The 20,248-nt window shown below is 38.2% G+C and overlaps 4 protein-coding genes across 8 annotated transcripts; 3 read left to right on the top strand and 1 right to left on the bottom strand.

Moving 5' to 3' along the window:
• Positions 1-84: 84 nt before the first annotated feature.
• Positions 85-6,162, bottom strand: LOC148424382 (uncharacterized). Of its 4 annotated transcripts, none has more exons than XM_088412371.1 (3): positions 5,684-6,162; positions 4,520-5,167; positions 85-1,457 (listed from the first exon to the last, which is right to left on the bottom strand). In XM_088412371.1, exons 1-3 carry the CDS (start codon positions 5,745-5,747, stop codon positions 133-135), a joined length of 2,037 nt encoding a protein of 678 aa, XP_088268497.1. In that variant the 5' UTR covers positions 5,748-6,162; the 3' UTR covers positions 85-132. The 4 variants fall into 4 exon arrangements, with proteins under 4 accessions (XP_088268497.1, XP_088268498.1, XP_088268501.1 ...); XM_088412372.1 differs by having other exon boundaries at positions 4,880-5,167; positions 5,684-6,159; XM_088412375.1 differs by lacking the exon at positions 5,684-6,162 and adding an exon at positions 1,872-2,044 and having other exon boundaries at positions 4,520-4,620.
• A 177-nt stretch (positions 6,163-6,339) lies between these two features.
• On the top strand, positions 6,340-9,518 carry LOC148424383 (uncharacterized). 2 transcript variants are annotated; one of them, XM_088412395.1, is made up of 2 exons: positions 6,340-6,631; positions 7,447-9,518. In XM_088412395.1, exons 1-2 carry the CDS (start codon positions 6,565-6,567, stop codon positions 9,141-9,143), a joined length of 1,764 nt encoding a protein of 587 aa, XP_088268521.1. In that variant the 5' UTR covers positions 6,340-6,564; the 3' UTR covers positions 9,144-9,518. The 2 variants fall into 2 exon arrangements, with proteins under 2 accessions (XP_088268521.1, XP_088268522.1); XM_088412396.1 differs by lacking the exon at positions 6,340-6,631 and adding an exon at positions 7,267-7,367.
• A 547-nt stretch (positions 9,519-10,065) lies between these two features.
• On the top strand, positions 10,066-13,348 carry LOC148424384 (uncharacterized). The gene is made up of 2 exons (XM_088412370.1): positions 10,066-10,442; positions 11,028-13,348. The coding sequence occupies exons 1-2, from the start codon at positions 10,328-10,330 to the stop codon at positions 13,232-13,234; spliced, it is 2,322 nt and encodes a 773-aa protein (XP_088268496.1). The 5' UTR covers positions 10,066-10,327; the 3' UTR covers positions 13,235-13,348.
• Positions 13,349-14,066: 718 nt separating this feature from the next.
• LOC148424385 (uncharacterized) lies at positions 14,067-19,583 on the top strand. Its single transcript, XM_088412401.1, has 3 exons — positions 14,067-14,469; positions 14,937-15,218; positions 17,437-19,583. The coding sequence occupies exons 1-3, from the start codon at positions 14,355-14,357 to the stop codon at positions 18,747-18,749; spliced, it is 1,710 nt and encodes a 569-aa protein (XP_088268527.1). The 5' UTR covers positions 14,067-14,354; the 3' UTR covers positions 18,750-19,583.
• Positions 19,584-20,248: the final 665 nt, after the last annotated feature.

Here is a 20,248-nt window from a genome sequence, read left to right on the forward strand (position 1 = left end):
CACATTTTGATTGTAATCAAAATAAAAAATAAGGAAAGAAATGTACAACTACACTTAAATGGTCAGCGCCCAAAAGAGATAGTATGCACAAAAAAGATGTGCTTTATTTTAACTTTGACATTGTATACAGCTTCATTGATCAGTGCTATTCTTAACAACACACTTGTGCCTCTTTGCGAGATACTTACTTGAGAAGCTTTGACAACAACCTGAACAGGCAAAAGGTTTCTCTCCAGTGTGGATTCTTGTGTGTACTTGCAGTTGTCTTTTTCTAGAATACCTCTGACCACAAACCAAACAGGCAAACGGTTTATCACCAGTGTGGATACTTGTGTGTTCTATCATACTTCTCTTTTGAAAAAATCTTTGACCACAAACCAAACAGACGAAAGGTTTCTCACCAGTATGTGTCCTTGTGTGTACTTTTAGTTGAGCCTTTGTAGAAAACTTTTGACCGCAAATTGAGCAGACAAAAGGTTTCTCACCGGTGTGGGTTTTCAAGTGTACTTTCAGCTGGTTATTTTTACAAAACTTTTTACCACAAATTGAACAGACGAAAGGTTTCTCGCCAGTGTGGGTTATTGTGTGCACTTTTAGTTGTCCCTTTCTGGAAAAACTTTGACCACAAATTGAACAGGCAAAAGGTTTCTCGCCAGTGTGGGTTCTTGTGTGTATTTTAAGTGTTTCCTTTCTAGAAAACCTTTTACCACAATCCAAACAGAAAAAAGGTTTCTCACCAGTGTGGGTTCTTTTGTGATCTATGAAGCTTCTCTGATGAGAAAATCTTTTGCCACATTCCAAACAGGCAAAAGGTTTCTCACCAGTATGAGTTCTTGTGTGCGCTATCATGCTCGTCTTATGAGAATATCTTTGACCACAAAAAGAACAGGCAAAAGGCTTCTCACCAGTGTGGGTTTGTGTGTGTTTTTTCAAGGTTCCTTTTTGAGAAAATCTTTTACCACAAACAAGACAGGCAAAAGGTTTCTCACCTGTGTGGACCATCATATGACTTTTCAAACAGTGCTTGTGGCTAAACATTTTTCCACACTGAGGACATTTCCAACATTTGCTATTATATTTGCTGTCAATTTGATGTGGAATCTCACCTTTCCACTCATCATCATCAGTGTGAGAAGAGTGTGACATTGTATCATCATAATCATCTGTCACTGGAGCTAACCAGCTGTCTACTTGTGATCCTCCATCAATATCTATTGTCATGTGTTGACTGAAGCTGCTGCTTTGAAGCTCCGCCTCTTTCATCTCTTCGTATTGACATTCTTCATCTTCAGTCTTCACATGGATGCCAGTTGCTGCCAACTCTGTGAAATCTCCCTCCTTTTTTATGTGTGTCGATAGCTGCTCCTCCTTTTTGATGATGGCATGGTTGCCACCAAGAGGCTCTGACTCCTCTTTCACGTCAGGCAACTCGGGACCAACACATTCTTCAGTCATCCCTGTGGAACACAAGACACACTTTGCTAAGTAAGGTTAGTTTGATTTTGTGGCGTATATTTCACATTTAGGGTTGTCGGCGTGGACACATGAGAGAAAGAAAAGTAAACCAGCAGTATGAGGAAAGAAACAGTCTCCTGACAGATCAAGATGTGGCCATGGTTTGTCAATGCAAATTCTGAATGATTCATAAACAAACAAAAAGATAATAGCCATTGCTATTAGTGTGTCCTTGACAAAGGTGAAAAAACGAAAAATGTGTCTATTGTGTGCAACATTAATCAGTTACGACCCTGTTGAAAAAAATATCAAAATCAACATCTAGATTCTAAAGGTCTGTTTTTTTAACTCATGCAATCGCTGAGAAATTGGTGCATGCATACGATTGAACTGTAGTGACTAATAGAGAGTCAAACCTGCCGTGTTGAGGATAAGTGACGGCTGCTTGCAATGCGCGTCCAGCAGTTGACCAGCTTCTTGTCCCTCATTTTCCTCTTGGGCTCTACAAAGCTCTTCTTCCGACTTGACTTTGGTTTTCGAGCACATTTTCAGTCGACGTTCACCACTCTGCACTCGCACTTGATGTCTGCTGAGTTGAAAACGCGTCTACTTTGTTAACAGCTCGCAAGCGAAGCAAAGCTAAACAATACAGATAAGCTTAGGCGAGCAGGGGCAATTTGAAATGCACACAAATATGTAAAACATGTGCCTGCAAGAAAGTAGCGACGAGAGTCTGAGTGGTAATGTTTCGGAATATTCATTTCGAATTCAGGACGAAAAAAGACGCCAGTTCATTTTGCAGCAGCGTGAGTACTCGCCTGTGCTACGACTACTATAACGCCACTTCCGGGTATGCTGCGACTGATGAAGCGCCACTTCCGGCTGATCTTCCGATGCGTTTCCTCTTTCCCTCTGTTGCTTCTCTCCTGTTTCTAGCATACAACATAATACCTACTGCAGTAAATTTATCAAATGCGTTTTTGTTTTTCCTGCTAGATTTTGTTCACAGTTTTTATATAACTGATTATTATATGGACGCTTCTTTCGTGGCAGCTGCCATTTCACTTTGCTCTTCCCGCGGATGAATTCCCGACTCAATTTTTACCTACAGTCGCTGACTTTACTTTTTCCACGGCATCGTGCTTGTTTGTAAACGCCCTCCCCCTATATTTTTGGCTCATTGGATCAAGTGAAAATGTGCACAAAAAACAAAAACAACAAAAAGTTGGAAGAGGAGCTTTGTGGAGCCCCAGAGGAGAAGGAGCGACGAGAAGTTGGTATATACAATATTCTGATTCACCTTTGCGAATGACACAAAGGCTGTTATATTTATTTGTACTAATCAGATTTCAGATTCACAAGCATGGCCTTCGTGAAGGCTCAGTCGTCAAACGACAGGTTTTTGCTTCAGTAAGACTTCTTTGCTATATTTGAGCTCATATGAGTTTACCAAAACTAAAAGTATCTTAGGCCCCACAGATATGAGTGAAAAATATCTGAGTTGGGAGTACACTCTCTGCCCGCTGGTAATGATGATGATGATTATGAAGTGTGGGAAGGTGAAATGCCATGTCTCTCTGACAGCAAAACGGTGGAAATGTTCCCAATGTGGAAAAATGTTTGACAACAAGCCACATTTGAAAAGCCACACTGATGAGAGAACTTTTGCGTGTTCTGTTTGCAGTCAAAGTTTTTCTAAAAAGAGAATCTTGAGACATCGCACACAAACACACACTGGTGAGAAACCTTTTAGCCGCTCGGTTTGTGGTCAAAGGTGTTCTAGAAAGGAAACCTTGAGTGTAACATATCTCCTTTGCATAGAGTTGATCAAGTTGTCGATTGTGGCCTGTGGAATGTTGGACCACTTCGCTTCAATGGCAGTGCAACAATGCCAGATATCTGTAGGAACTGGAACGCGCCAAATTTTTTAAAATGGAAATGGACCGGTCACAATGCTCATCAAGATGACAACAGATGAACGAGCAATGTTCTTACACGGATACAGCTATAGAAGAAATACTCCTGACGAAGACCTCATGCTCATTACATAAAGTATCTTACAAGTCTTATACTTAGGTAGCAAAATGATGGGGAAATGTTTACATATAACATCACATTTATATTCAAAGAACGTGTACATTATTAGTACAAAGTGTAAAAGGTTTTGCTGCGTAAAATGTATTTTGACACAAATATTTGCATTTTTATAAACGAAAGCAAGTCGTAGATTAGATCTTGCCACAACTTGAACAACTTTAAAAACCTTAAAAAAAAAAACTAAAAAAAAAAAGCTGCCTCCCTCACACATCCTTTCTAGTGTACCAACATATTTCAAATGTCAAAATTCCATACTTGAACATATGTTAAATTATTCTGATCCACTTCTGAGTGTAGGATGCATAAACCAGGGATTAAAGTCATCACTCTACTCTATTTCCTGACAATAACATCAATGCTAATGAAGCTTATTTAGAAAATATTTTTTCATGATCACAGCTGGCAAATGATTACTCACCAATGTGCATTTGTCTGTGCATTCTTAAATCTACCTTTGTAGAATATCTATTACCACAATCTAAACAGGCAAAATGTTTATCTCCACTGTGTCTTTTCATGTGAGTTGTTAAATGCCCCTTCCTATTGAAATTTTTCTCACAAATTGAGCAGGTAAAAGGCTTCTCTCCAGTGTGTATTATTGTGTGCTCTTTTAATCCTCCTTTTCTAGAAAATCGTTTCCCGCAATGTGAGCAGACAAATGGCTTCTCGCTCGCATGCATTACGGCGTGCTGTTTTAAATTCCTCTTTTCAGGGAATCTTTTACCACAAACTGAACAGGCAAATGGTTTCCCTTCAGTGTGTAACCTTAAATCTTCTTGGCTATAAAATCTTTTACCACAATCTGAGCAGGCAAAAGGTTTTTCTCCTGTGTGTGTTTTTAAGTGAACTGTTAAATGTGCCATTCTGGAGTACCGTTTCTCACAAACTGAGCAGGCAAAAGGCTTTTCTCCACTGTGTGTTTTCAAATGAACTCTTAAAGGTGCCCTTGCAGAGAAACGTCTCTTACAAACTGAGCAGGAAAGAGGCTGTTCTCCAGTGTGTGTTCTTGCGTGCCCTCTTAAAGCGTCCTTTCTGGAAAATCTTTTATCACAGTCTGAGCAAGCAAAGGGTTTTTCTCCTGTGTGTGTTGTAAGATGAGCTGTTAACGTCCCCTTTGTAGAGAAACCTTTCTCACAAACAAAGCAGATAAAAGGTCTTTCGCCAGTGTGTGTTCGTATGTGTACTTTCAAGGATGACTTTCTGAAAAAAGCTTTGTTACAATGAGGACATTTCAAGTTTTTTTTGTCAGTGTCAAATGTCGTATCCCATTTTGAGTGATCATCTTTATCGTCATCACCGTCAGAAAAGTGTGACATCATGTCGTCACCATCTGAAAGTGGAACCAAGAGGGCGTCTGACTGGGATCCTCCATAGTGTTCTCCATGACCTTCTTCACGCTTCATACTGACGCCAGTCAATGGAAATTTGATTTCCTCCTCCCACTCTTCTTCTTTTATGTGAGGAGACTCTAGCGCCTGCTCCGTTTTAATTTGGGTAATCGTTAGATCATCGTCATTGTTATTTAGAGCAGACGGTGGATCATCCTCAATTTTGATGTGGGCGGACTCTGGCTCCTCTTTAATTTGGTTCTCAGGACCAAGCTCTTCAATGAAGTCTGCAAGACACAATGAAACAAAGGAAACAAGTCCAACATGAGCAGCGGCCATATTGATAGAGATATTTGGGTTTGGTCATATTAGCTTACTATCCAATTGACTTAATCATCATGCAAATGCATTAATATATATCTCAGGAATCTTTCCAAATGGTTACGTACAAGTCTTCTACAGATAGCACAATCATCCCATATTTCCCAAATCATCCCAAAATAACATAAAGTCCTTACGAATTACTAATTGATATGATTGAACACGTTGGTTAACAAAACACCATACATAAATTCAAGAGAATTTTACCATTGAAATATATGCTATATCTTACATGCAAACTCATTTGAGCATTTAAGCCAAAAAGCATATTTTGAACCTTTCTCAGAAACAACTCCACTGAGCAAACAGATTGAGAAACTGAGTCTATACAATGACGATATATTATAAGGAAACCAAGAGACAGTCCGGTGGCATTTCATGAAATGACACGAAATGACCCAGTTGACGATGAGTAAACATACCCTCATTGTCTTCCTTGGTCCCACAGATTTTGTCCTCGTTGTCTGGTGTCTTGCTTGCATGCATTTTCACGCCAAATCGCAACACTTTGTGATCGATCTCTTCTCAACGATGCGTTCTAACACAATGACGTCTTTGTTATCCGCTAGCAAGTCAAGGTAAATTAGCGAGAGAATAAATTCAAAATGGACCCACGCTAATGCTTCCAAGCTTTCATTAAAGATATTCTTATCCATTTCAGTAGATACATACTGCGTACGCTTCAAGACTTGATCAAATCCATTGCTAATTCACGAAAAATTATTGCGTTAAACGTGTGTACACCGTACAGGCCACACGTGTTGAGTTAGATCAGCGGCCAAGGAGGTTGCAAAGCGCATGCGCAACCACTCTAATTTTTTAATTTAGCACGGTACGGTGAATACATAAGAACAAAAGATGAATGGATGGATCAATTGCTAATATCACCTGCTAACTTATCACTAGCTATTAAAGAAAACGCCCGTCCGTCCGATTAGAGGGGCTTGACTATTTGCGCAGCCTGTTTTTTAGGCAAGCTTTTAGTATTTTGTTCTTGAGAAACTTCCGTAGCTTGCGTTCAAGACGACCCACTATATGCGCATGCGCATTACATATTGTGTCACTTGCAGCTTATCATGGTTTCGACACATTGAGTTGTATGTTGTTCAACCTTTACGTTAATGAAAACGTTGTGTCCAGAGCAACTGGCTAACACCGCTTGCTAGTCGCCAACAAAGACACGCGTATGAGCAACAGATCGCAAATAAGCATCACCTCGTCGATTGCAGTGTTGTGATTGTGTCGTGAGTTGAAAACGTGTGCAAGAAAGACAGCCGAGTACACGGGGGAACTTTGTGGAGCAATGGAGGCAAACGAGCAAAAATGCCAACTTTTGAAGTCGGAACATCCAGTTGTCTCTAACGGAGCGGGTTTGTTCATTTCTCATTCTCAAATAAGTCAAATGTATATAATAGTATTTACTGCGTGTATGTAGGTGCGTGCGTGTGCATGAATACATAAATGTATATTCAGTTTTGTCCTTTGGTCAAGCAAAACGTGTAATAACGCACCATCAACGCATTTCACTAGCGGTGCTTACACCAAGAAATGGTGCATTTTATGGTCCTGGTTATTTATATGAGACAACGTTTTTATTTTAACACATGGTAAACTGTTTTGGAGATGAGCTTTTTCCAGGTGATTTTTTTCTCAACCATCCAGGTCATTTTATTTTATTTGCAAAATGACTAAATGACTGCAAATGACCTTACAAAATTAAGAATCATCTTTGCCGTTTTGGTGGTATTGACCTTTCACATGAGAAATCTGTAGCGTATTTGAACAGATTTCAGAAAATATAGGAGCCTTTTCTAATAATCTGTATTATTGCTCAGAAATATAAGACCAAATAAGTTTTTGTTTGCCGGGGTGCTTCAGTGGCCGCCAGTACATTTGCAACACTACCAAGGTGAATTGTTTAATGCTGTGCACTGACTAATAGCTAATAATCGAAAAAAAAAAAATTAACAGTTCATTTCTTAATGCACCGATAAGACTTTGGAGTTGGCGATCGCACGCTGTCACAACCCTCAGACAAGTGGATTTGAGCTCCACCAACAAATAGGATTACAGTGGTGCCAAAGTTTACTTCTTTAGAGCCTTGGTGTGGTTACAAAAACTCATACACAGCATCAACATCAGAATACAAGATGGGACTTGACTTTTGTTTTATTGTGTCCTGCAGACCTAAAAGGAGATCTTGGTTCTGAGCAGCAGGAGTCAGAGTCCTTCCAAATGAAAGAGGAGGAGGAGCTAGAGTCCAGCCAAATTATAAAAGAGGAGGAGCCAGAGTTCATTCAGATAAAAATTGAGGAGGAGGAAGAGCCAGAGCCTCCTCACAATAAAGAAGAGCAGCAAGAGGAGGAAGTCAACTACACATTGACTGGTGTCATGATGAAGAGTGAAGAACATGATGAGGACAACTGTGGAGGATCCCCATCAGACAGCCTCGTGGCTCCACTTTCAGATGGTGATGACATCACGTCACACTCTTCTGACAACCATGACGATATGAATGAACACTCAAAAGTTGATACATGTCACACTGGAAAAAAACCTGTCAAATGTTCTCAGTGCGGCAAAGCTTTTTTTAAAAAGTCCAACTTGAAAGCACACATTAGAACACATACTGGCGAAAAACCTTTTTCCTGTTCAGTTTGTGATAAAAGATTTTTAAGAAAAGGAGATTTACGGGTGCACAAAATAATACACACTGGTGAAAAGCCATTTATCTGCTCGGTTTGTGGTAAAAGGTTTTCTAGAAAAGGAGATTTAAGAAGGCACACTAGAACACACACTGAAGAAAAGACTTTTGCCTGCTCAGACTGTGGTAAAAGATTCACTATGAAGAGAAATCTAAAGCAGCATGCAGTAGTGCATACAGGCGAGAAGGCATTTGTCTGCTTAGTGTGTGGTTTACGGTGTTCTAGAAAAGCAGCTTTAAAAGAGCACGTAAAAAGGCACACTGGAGAAAAGCCATTTGCTTGCTCAGTTTGTGAGAAAACCTTTTTTACAAGAGCGCATTTCGAAAATCACCTGAAAACACACACTGGAGAAAAACCTTTTACCTGCCCAGACTGCGGTAAAAAATTTGCTGTGAAGAGGAATTTACAACAGCACGCACTAAGACATTCTGGCGAGAAACCGTTCGTCTGCTCAGATTGTGGTAAAAGATATTCTAGTAAAGGAGATTTAACAGTGCACACAAGAACACACACTGAAAAAAAGCCTTTTGACTGCTCAATTTGTGAGAAAAGTTTCTTTACAAATGGACGTTTAACAGCCCATCTGAAAACACATGCTGGAAGAAAACCTTTTATGTGCTCGTTATGTGGTAAAAGATTTTCTAGAAATGGAGATCTCACAGCGCACACAAGGACACACACTGGAGAAAAGCCTTTTGCTTGCTCAATTTGTGAGAAAAGGTTCTTTTCAAATGATCATTTAAGAGCTCACCTGAAAACACATGCTTTAGAGAAACCTTTTAATTGCTCAGTTTGTGACAAAAATTTCTTTATTAAGGGCCAATTAACGGCTCACCTGAAAACACATGCTGCAGAAAAACCTTTTGCCTGCGCTGTCTGCGGTAAAAGATTTTTTAGAAAAGGGGATTTAATGGGGCATATAAGAACACACACTGGAGAAAAACCGTTTGCCTGCTCAGTTTGTGAGAAACATTACTCTACAAAGGGGCATTTAACAGTTCACTTGAGAACACACACTGGAGAAAAACCTTATGCCTGCTCAGTTTGTGCAAAAAGGTATTCCACAAAGGGGGTTTTAACAGTTCACCTGAAATCACATACTGGAGAAAACTGTTTGCATGCTCAAAATGTGGTAAAAGATTCCCTGGAAAATACAATTTTAAGAAGCAAACAATAATGCATCCTGATGAAAAACCATTTGCCTGTTCAGAGTAAGGAAAAATAGTTCTCGAAGCCAAGTTTTAACAAGGCACACAAGAACATTACGAAAACCCCTTTTCTCCTCAGTTTGTGGAAAACGATTACAATTGGGAATCAAGCACATAACTTTAACACATGCTTTCCATTTTGCACTAAAGTACATGGCCTTTCTACATGGTTAGTCTACATTTATATATTCTTTCTATGTTTTTGACTTTATTGCTTCAAACAAACAATAAGGGCTAAGTGAAAGGCTAAGAACTTTCAGCACAGCTATAACTGAATCTTTTGGTATTTGCGGTAATGAGAGTGCGTGATTGTATGTTGAAAATTAAAAAAGTGTTTGAAAGTGTCCTGCTCATTCGTCTCTGTGTCTAAATTTAAATAATTAAAAAAATAAATGTCACACTTAAATTACCTAACAGCAGTAGGGTGAAATGCTCTAATTTTGGACACAACTGTACGTTACCGGCTATGGAAAATGGTACTTATGGGTCATAAATTTAAAATTGAGCAAATCATATATTCTAATTCTACATTTAATCCCTTGGAAAAAAAACATTGTAATACATGGAGGTACTTAAAGACTGATCAAGTTAAAGTAAATCAGAATAAAAATCCATTAAAATAAGTTTTGGAACATCCATCTTTCAAAGAAAGAACCAGTAACCTAGGAAAGGGACAATTAAACCTTCAAGAAATGTTGGAATGCCACTACGTAATGGAGTACAGTAATTGAGATACGATTTGAAACAGTTCGTTCGTCTGTATATCCGTCAATCCAAATTGATTTCGAACCAGACTACAATGTTCTTACGCACCAAAAAAAACATTAGCTGCAGGTGTTTTGTATTTACGTGGTTGCCGTAGCTTTCTTTCAAAATGGCCGACCGGTTGCGCTTGCGCATAACAGGTCAGGTTCTCTCGGACAGTCTATGCCTGTTTACGCGTTTTAGTAAACAAGCATTTCTGATTTAGTACTAATGGTTTCGAGGTTTGGACACATTGCGCCAATTTTTACTTGAATGGACTAAAAAAACGCATTTTTGTGTGTCTGGATTAACTTCTGTGACCGTACGTATATTAAAGGGAGTCGCTAACAAAGAGACATCTGTTAGCAACACATCGCGCAGAAAAGATCGATTGCAAACTGGCGTGAAAATGTGTGCAACTAAAATAGCAGAATATAAGGAGGACCTTTGTATAACAAAGGATGACAACAAGCTTCAGCATCAACTTTTCAAGTTAGAGCCCCGAGTTGTCCTACGTCGAGCAGGTTTGTTTCTCATCGTTCATTTCATTGAGTGACTGCGTTCAAACCGTCCTAGTCTCGAGAAATAGTTTACATACTAAGCATTACGGTAAATGGCAGTTGACGAGAGGCGCTCGTTAGTTTCAAAGTAAAAGATATTTGCTTTGCATGTGTGGAAGTCATAACATCCGATTGAAAATGACTTTAAGTCATTGTTATCCCAATCAATTTACGAAAGAAATGTGAACAATAATTTCAGTCTTGCGTAATGCATAATTTCGTAATGCCTAGTATGTTGAATGTGAGGTGCGGCTGACTTGACTTCTTTTTCTGGGTGGGTCACCTTGACCGCAGTTTTGAATCACAAGTGCATGTCTGATGTTGCTCACTGTGGTCCAAGGCCTGCTCAGGGAGTTAATTCATGGTTGCAATGGAGACACGCTAGATGTCAGGTTTTTTTTTTTTTTTTTTGTCAGTGCGTGAAAAAAACATTACAGCGGCAGTTTGATGTGCCAAACATCGCTTCTATTGAGCCTTTTTGCAAATCATAAGTTACCACATAAGAGGTGATAGAGCAGAGCTGAACTTGTGTTTTCTTGTGTCCTGCAGACCTCAAAGAATATGATCTTTGCGCTGAGCAGCAAGAGCCACAATCTGTACAATTAAAAGAGGAGGAAAAGCCAGACTCCGCTCCGATTAAAAAAGAGGAGCAGCCAGTGTGCACACAAATAAAAGAAGAGGAGCATACAGATCATCGTCACATAAAAAAGGAGCAACAAGAGGAAGATATCAAGTTTCCACTGACTGGCATGGGAATGAAGAATGAAGAAGGTGATGAAGACGACTGCGGAGGATCCCAGCCAGACGGCCAGATGTGTCCAATTTCAGATGGTGATGATGTTACGTCACGCTCTTCTGACTACAGTGAGCTTGAACACTCAAAAGGTGATTCGACATGTCACACTGACAAGAGACCTGTCAAATGTTCTCAATGTGACAAATCTTTTTTCTGCAAGTCAGATTTGAAAAGACACACAAGAACACACACTGGAGAAAAACCTTTTGCATGCCTATTTTGTCATAAAAGATTTTCATTTGAAGGATATTTAAGAGTGCACACACGATTCCACACAGGGGAAAAACCTTTTGCCTGCTCACTTTGTGATAAAAGATTTTCAATGAAACAACATCTGAAGAATCACACATTAATACACACTGGAGAAAAACCGTTTTCCTGCCCAATTTGTGAAAAAAGATTTTCTAGAAAATCAACTTTAAAAACGCACTCAATAATTCACATGGGAGAAAAACCATTTTCTTGCTCAGTTTCCGTTAAAAGATTTCTTAGAGATACAGATTTAAGACTGCATATTAAGACAGACACCGAAAAAAAGACTTTTGCCTGCTCGGTGTGTGAAAAAAGATTTTTGAATGAACACCATCTAAAGGCACACACATTTACACACACTGGAGAGAAACCTTTTTCTTGCTCAGTTTGTGAAAAGCGATTTTCTAGAGGAACAGATTTAAGAGTGCATATTAACACACACACTGGTGAGAAACGTTTTGCCTGCTCACACTGTGGTAAACGATTTTCTAGAAAATGCATTTTAAAAGTGCACATGAGAACTCACACTGGAGAAAAGCCTTTTACTTGCTCAGTTTGTCTGAAAAGTTTCTCTACAAAAGGGCATTTAACAGCTCACCTGAAAATACACACTGGAGATAAACCTTTTGCTTGCTCAGATTGTGGTAGAAGATTTTATCGCGAATGGAGTTTAAAACATCATGCGGTTATGCATACTGGTGAGAGACCGTTTCCCTGTTCAGACTGTGGGAAAAGATTTTTTCGAGAAAGAAACTTAAAACAGCACGCGTTAATTCATAATGGTGAGAGACCGTTTCCCTGTTCGAACTGTGGAAAAAGATTTTCTAGAAAAGGAGCTTTAAGAAAGCACGAAAGAACACACACTGAAGAAAAGCCCTATGCCTGCTTAGATTGTGACAAAAGATTCTATGACAAGGGCCTTCTAAAACGGCACGCGGTTATGCATACTGGTGAGAGACCGTTTCCCTGTTCAAACTGTGGGAAAAGCTTTTCTAGAAAAGGAGATTTAAAAAAGCACGAAATAATACACACTGGAGAGAAACCCTATGCCTGCTCAGATTGTGACAAAACATTCTGTCACGAGAGGGGTTTAAAAGGGCACGAGGTAATGCATACCAGTGAGAGACCGTTTCCCTGTTCAAACTGTGGGAAAAGGTTTTTTAGAAAAGGAGATTTAAGAAAGCATGAAATAATACACACTGGAGAGAAACCCTATGCCTGCTCAGATTGTGACAAAACATTCTGTGATGCGAGGAGTCTAAAAAGACACGTTGTAATGCATACTGGTGAGAGGCCATTTCCCTGTTCAAACTGTGGGAAAAGGTTTTCTAGAAAAGGAGATTTAAGAAAGCACGAAAGATCACACACTGGAGAAAAACCCTATGCCTGCTCAGATTGTGACAAAAGATTCTATGATAACGGACTTCTAAAACGACACGTGGTTATGCATACTGGTGAGAGACCGTTTACCTGTTCAAACTGTGGGAAAAGGTTTTCTAGAAAAGGAGATTTAAGAAAGCATGAAATAATACACACTGGAGAGAAACCGTATGCCTGCTCAGATTGTGACAAAACATTCTTTGACGAGAGGAGTCTAAAGGGGCACGAGGCAATGCATACTGGTGAGAGACCATTTCCCTGTTCCAGTTGTGGGAAAGGGTTTTCAAGAAAAGGAGATTTAAGAAGGCACGAACGATCACACACTTGAGGAAAACCCTGTGCCTGCCCAGGCACCTAAAGGTATTAGAACTGGTATAACAGAATCTTTCCTTCAATAAGAATGTGTCTCAGTGTATTATTTTAAAAACTGTGGAAAGAAATAAAAAGGGTTGAAAAGTGTCGTATTCATTCGTATCTGTGTCTATTTTGATCTGATCATAAACAACTTAAAAAATAAATGTCCCACTTAAATCACCTAACTACAGTATGGTTAAATACTATAATTTTGGACACAACTGTATGTTACAGGCTATGGCCAAATGGTCCTTATGGGTCAAAACATTAAAAATGAGCTACGTATTCGTATATTCTAATTTCACAATTAATTTCCTTTGAAATGATTTGTATTACATAAAGTTACTTAAAGTTTGATGAAGTTACACTAAATCAGAGTGAAAATTCATTACAAAACACATGTTCAAGTTTGACACATACATCTTTCAAAGACCTATAATGAACAGTACCGTAGGAAAAGGACATTGACTTGAGACTTTCAGGAAATGTTGAAAGTCCGCTGGAGTGACACCATCATGGATGACACACCTGTTGAAGGTGAGGAAAATTCAACAGATTAAATTGGGCAAAAATGACGTTTTGCCTTTACCCCAAAACAACATTCATATCAAATCAAATCTAAATTTCATTTCCTGAGGCATTGTCTTGTGAAAAATTGCATTTTTGTGATTTTATTTTAAAAAGACAGAATATCACTATTATACACTATCATTGAAAACATGTCTTTGCGCATCCAATAAAATATGTTGACAAGACAGTGTTTTGTTCTTGCATAGTTGCCGTAGCTGGCTATCAAAATGGCGGAGTAGTTGCGCTTGCGCAATATAGATCGTGTCGTCTCTGACTTATTTGTCGACACACCCGTTTTCCGAAATAATCCGTCCTGGCTAAATACTGAACGTTCCGAAGTGTGGACATAGTGCTCCAGTTTTTACATAAATTGACTAGAACGCCGAATTATTTTTGTGTGTGTCTGGATCGACTTCTGTGAGCGCAAGTACTACTTTGGAGGGAGTCGCTAACAAAGAGAAATCTATTAGCAACACATCGCTGATAAAAGATCGATTGCAAAGTGTTTTGATTGTGGAGTGAAAATGTGTGCAACGGAGACATTAGAATATAAGGAGGAACTCTGTGGAACAAAGGCGGAGAACGAGCTTCAGCGTCAACTTTTCAAGTTGGAGCCCCGAGTTGTCCTACACAGAGCAGGTTTGTTTCTTGTCGTTCATTTCATTGAGTCACTACAGTCAAGCCTGCCCGCTCCCGAGAAACATTTTAAATACTAGGCATTACGGTAAACGGCATTCAACGAGAGGCGCTCGTCACTTTCAAAGTAAACAACATTCGCTTTGCAAACATGGACGTGAAAACATCGGGTTGAAAATGATATTAAAGGAGTTGTCTGTTACCGCAATAAATCAATTTATGAAAGAAATGTGAACAATAATTTCAGTCTTCGGACGCAATAAAATAATAAGCATATAAGCATATTGCTGTCCAAGGCTTGCTCAGGTTTTCATTTTCCTTGTCAATGGGTGAGAAAAACATTACGGCGGCAGTTTGATATGCGAAACATCGCTTTTGTCGGGCCTTGTTGCAAATCATAACACACAACGCCAGGTACCACATGAGATGTGATAGAGCAGAGCTGAATTGTGTTTTCTTGTTTCCTGCAGACCTCAAAGAATATGATCTTTGTGCTGAGCATCAAGAGCCACAATCCGTACAATTAAAAACGGAGGACAAGCCAGACTCCCCTCCAATTAAAAAAGAGGAGCAGCCAGTGTGCACACAAATAAAAGAAGAGGAGCATACAGATCATCCTCACATAAAAGAAGAGCAACAAGAGGCGGAAATCAAGTTTCCATTGATTGGCATTACAATGAAAAGTGAAGAAGGTGATAAAGACGACCGTGGAGGATCTCTACCAGATGGCCCGGTGGCTCCAATTTCAGATGGTGACAACATTACCTCACACTCTTATGACGACTCTGAGGTTGAACACTTGAAAGGACAAACGACTTTTCACACTGATAAGAGACCCGTCAAATGTTCTCAATGTGACAAATCTTTTTCATGCAAGTCAGATTTGAAAGCACACACAAGAACACAGACTAGAGAAAAACCATTTGCATGCTTATATTGTCATAAAAGATTTTCATCTGAAGTAGAATTAAGAGTGCACACAAGATTCCACGCTGGAGAAAAACCGTTTGCCTGCTCACTTTGTGATAAAAGATTTTCGATAAAACAACATCTGAAGGATCACACATTTATTCACACTGGAGAAAAACCTTTTTCCTGCTCAGTTTGTGAAAAAAGATTTTCTAGAAATTCAACTTTGAAAAGGCACTCATTAATTCACATGAGAGAAAAAACATTTTCCTGCTCAGGTTCTGTTAAAGAATTTCTTAGAGAAACAGATTTAAGAGTGCATATTAACACACAGACTGAAAACAAGACTTTTCCCTGCTCAGTGTATGAGAAAAGATTTTCTAGAGGAACAGATTTAAGAGTGCATATTAACACAGACACTGGTGAGAAACGTTTTGCCTGCTCACATTGTGGTAAAAGATTTTCTACAAAATACATTTTAAGAGTGCACACAAGAACCCACACCGGGGAAAAACCTTTTACTTGCTCAGTTTGTCTGAAAAGTTTCTCTATAAAAGCACATTTAACAGCTCACCTGAAAATACACACTGGAGAGAAACCCTATGCCTGCTCAGATTGTGACAAAACATTTTATGACGAGAGGAGTCTCAAAGGGCATGCTGTAATGCATACTAGTGAGAGACCATTTCCCTGTTCTAACTGTGGGAAGAGGTTTTTTAGAAAAGGAGAATTAAGAAGGCATGAAAGATCACATACTGGAGAAAAACCCTATGCCTGCTCAGATTGTGACAAAAGATTCTATGACAAGAGACTTCTAAAACGGCATGTGGTTATGCATACTGGTGAGAGACCGTTTCTTTGTTCCAGCTGTGGGAAAAGCTTTTCTAGGAAAGGTGCTTTAAGACAGCACGAAAGATTACACACTGGAGAAAAACCCTATGCCTGCTCAGATTGTGACAAAAGATTCTATGAAAAGACGACTCTAAAACGGCACGCGGTAATGCATACTGGTGAGAAACCGTTTGAATGCTCAGACTGTGGTAGAAGATTCTCTCGCAAGGAATCTTTAAAAAACCATGCAGTAATGCATTCTGCTGAGAAACCATTTGCCTGTTCAGTCTGTGGAAAATGATTTTCTCGAAGCAGCATTTTAAGAAAGCACACAAAAACCCACACTGGGTAAAAAACTTTTCCAGGCTCAGTCTGAAAGGAACTTTAACATATTACGTGCCTGTCTAAATTTTTATTCAAGGTCTCTTCAAAGTAAGTTGAACAAAGTAATTGCAATTCTTCTGACGTTTCAAATTCGATTTGATTTGCATTTTTATTTTTTCAATCAGGCTTTAAGTGTATTATTCTCACACTACAATAACATATACAAACATGACAAAGTGATATCATACAATATAAAGGTTGTAAACTGTATAATGTAAGGACACTGAAGCGGTTATGTGAGGGTGGCTTTTTAAAATTGTTCCATTTAAGGGAAGAACAACTACTATTTGCCATCCTGTAAAAATATGCAGTTGTTATACTTCATCCAGAACTATATGTTTTAAAGTGCAGAAATCGTAATTAGAGTATTTTTGACTGGGAAATTTGAACAATGTGCAAATTTGAACAATTTGCCTTTCAAAGGGACATAAAGTGTCATCCTCAATTCCTCATCCTTCTTTTCATTCAAATGTGCATTATGATGTAATTTTTTTGTTTTCCCTCTTATGTAACGAAATCCATTTTAAAGGGATTTCTAAGGAAAATTGTTTGAGGGAAAAAGTACATTGAGAAATTGTTTTGAAGCATTTCTTTCAACATAATTTCCGCTAAATTTTTCTCATGTAAATTGTATTAATATTAGGAAGCAACCTTTGCAATTCAGTTCTTTGTCTTAATATGTGTTCATTTTTTTGTTTGCAAATGCCTTTACATTTTGCACTTTTATTTTTGTGAGGCATATTGAACGACACTGCGTCTGAAATGTGCTATATGAATAAAACTGCCTTTCATGCGGAAACCCTAACCGTTTGTGTTTTTATGATTTCATTGCTTTTTATCATACAGATCATCCTCACATAAAAGAAGAGCAACAAGAGGCGGAAATCAAGTTTCCATTTACTGGCATTACAATGAAAAGTGAAGAAGGTGATAAAGACGACCGTGGAGGATCTCTACCAGATGGCCCGGTGGCTCCAATTTCAGATGGTGACAACATTACCTCACACTCTTATGACGACTCTGAGGTCGAACACTTGAAAGGACATACGACATTTCACACTGATAAGAAACCCACCAAATGTTCTCAATGTGACGAATCTTTTTTCTGCAAGTCAGATTTGAAAGCACACACAAGAACACAGACTAGAGAAAAACCATTTGCATGCTTATTTTGTCCTAAAAGATTTTCATCTGAAGTAGAATTAAGAGTGCACACAAGATTCCACACTAGAGAAAAACCTTTTGCCTGCTCACTTTGTGATAAAAGATTTTCGATAAAACAACATCTGAAGGATCACACCTTTAGTCACACTGGAGAAAAACCTTTTTCCTGCTCAGTTTGTGAAAAAAGATTTTCTAGAAATTCAACTTTGAAAAGGCACTCATTAATTCACATGAGAGAAAAAACATTTTCCTGCTCATGTTCTGTTAAAAAAATTCTTAGAGAAACAGATTTAAGAGTGCATATTAACACACAGACTGAAAACAAGACTTTTCCCTGCTCAGTGTGTGAAAAAAGATTTTCTAGAGGAACAGATTTAAGAGTGCATATTAACACAGACACTGGTGAGAAACGTTTTGCCTGCTCACAGTGTGGTAAAAGATTTTCTACAAAATACATTTTAAGAGTGCACACGAGAACCCACACCGGAGAAAGGCCTTTTACATGCTCAGTTTGTCTGAAAAGTTTCTCTATAAAAGCACTTTTAACAGCTCACCTGAAAATACACACTGGAGAGAAACCCTATGCCTGCTCAGATTGTGACAAAACATTTTATGACGAGAGGAGTCTAAAAGGACACGTTGTATTGCATACTGGTGAGAGACCATTTCCCTGTTCAAACTGTGGGAAAAGGTTTTTTAGAAAAGGAGATTTAAAAAAGCACGAAAGATTACACACTGGAGAAAAACCCTATGCCTGCTCAGAATGTGACAAAAGATTCTATGAAAAGACAACTCTTAAACGGCATGCGGTAATGCATACTGGTGAGAAACCATTTGAATGCTCAGACTGTGGTAAAAGATTCGCTCTAAAGGACACTTTAAAAAAACATGCAGTAATGCATTCTGCTGAGAAACCATTTGCCTGCTCAGTCTGTGGAAAAAGATATTCTCGAAGCAGCGCTTTAAAAAAGCACACAAAAACCCACACTGGGTAAAAACCTTTTCCAGGCTCAGTCTGAAAGGAACTTTAACATATTATGTGCCTGTCTAGATTTTTATTAAAGGTCCCTTCAAAGTAAGTTGAACAAAGTAATTGCAATTCTTCTGACGTTTCAAATTCGATTTGATTTGCATTTTTATTTTTTCAATCAGGCTTTAAGTGTATTATTCTCACACTACAATAACATATACAAACATGACAAAGTGAGATCATACAATATAAAAGTTGTAAACTTTATAATGTAAGGAAACTGAAGCGGTTATGTGCGGGAGGCTTTTTAAAATTGTTCCATTTAAGGGAAGAGCAACTACTATTTGTCATCCTGTAAAAATATGCAGCTGTTATACTTCATCTAGAACTATGTGTTTTAAAGTGCAGAAATTGTAATTAGAGTACTTTTGACTGGGAAATTTGAACAATGTGCAAATTTGAACAATTTGCCTTTCAAAGGGACAGAAAGTGTCATCCTCAATTCCTCATCCTTCATTTCATTCAAATGTGCATTTTGATGTAATTGTTTTGTTTTCTCTATTATGTAACAAAATTCATTTTAAAGGGATTTCTAAGGAAAATTGATTAAGAGAAAAAGTACATGGAGAAATTGTTTTGAAGCAATTTTTCAACATGATTTTTCCGAAAATTTACTCATGTAAATTGTTTTAATATTAGGAATCAACCTCTGCAATTCAGTGTTTTTTCTTGATGTGTGTTCATTTTTGTTTGCAAATGCATTTAAATTTTGCACTTTTATTTTTGTAAGGCACATTGAACTACACTGCGTCTGAAATGTGCTATATGAATAAAACTGCCTTTCATGTGGAAACCCTAACCCTTTGTGTTTTTATGATTTTATTGCTTTTTTATGTGATCATAAATAACTTAAAAAATAATTGTCCCACATAAATGACCTAACTGCAGTAGGGTTAAATACTGTACTATAATTTCGACACAACTGTATGTTACCGGCTATGGCAAAATGACCCTGATGGGTCAAAAAATTAAAATTGAGCTATTCGCATATTCTACTTCCACAATTAATTTCCTTGGAAATCGTTTGTATTACATAACGTTTGATGAAGTTACAGTAAATCAGAGTGTAAATCCATTAAAAAATAGATGTAAATTTTTTAGGTATACATCTTTCAAAGACCTATAATGACCAGTACCTTCGGAAAAGGACATTGACTTTCAGGAAATGTTAAAAGTCCACTGGAAAGTAAATTCCAATGGCAGGTAAAGACACCCTCATAGATGGCACACCTGTTCATACCGAGGAAGTTTCAACAGATTAAATTGGGCAAAAATTGTGTTTTGCCCTAACCCCCTAACAAAATTGAAACCAAATCAAATCTCAATTTAATTTCCTGAGGGATCGTCTTGCGAAAAAATGCATTTTGTGTTTTATTTAAAAAAAGACAGAATAAAACAATCGTAATTAAATGAATATCTATTAAAAAAATTGTGTCAATTCTGTTACTAAATACAATAAATGGT

Source organism: Hippichthys cyanospilos, chromosome 4 (assembly GCF_059441005.1).
Source record: "Hippichthys cyanospilos isolate Australia breed blue-spotted pipefish chromosome 4, RoL_Hcya_1.0, whole genome shotgun sequence".
NCBI classification, from domain to species: Eukaryota; Metazoa; Chordata; class Actinopteri; order Syngnathiformes; family Syngnathidae; genus Hippichthys; species Hippichthys cyanospilos.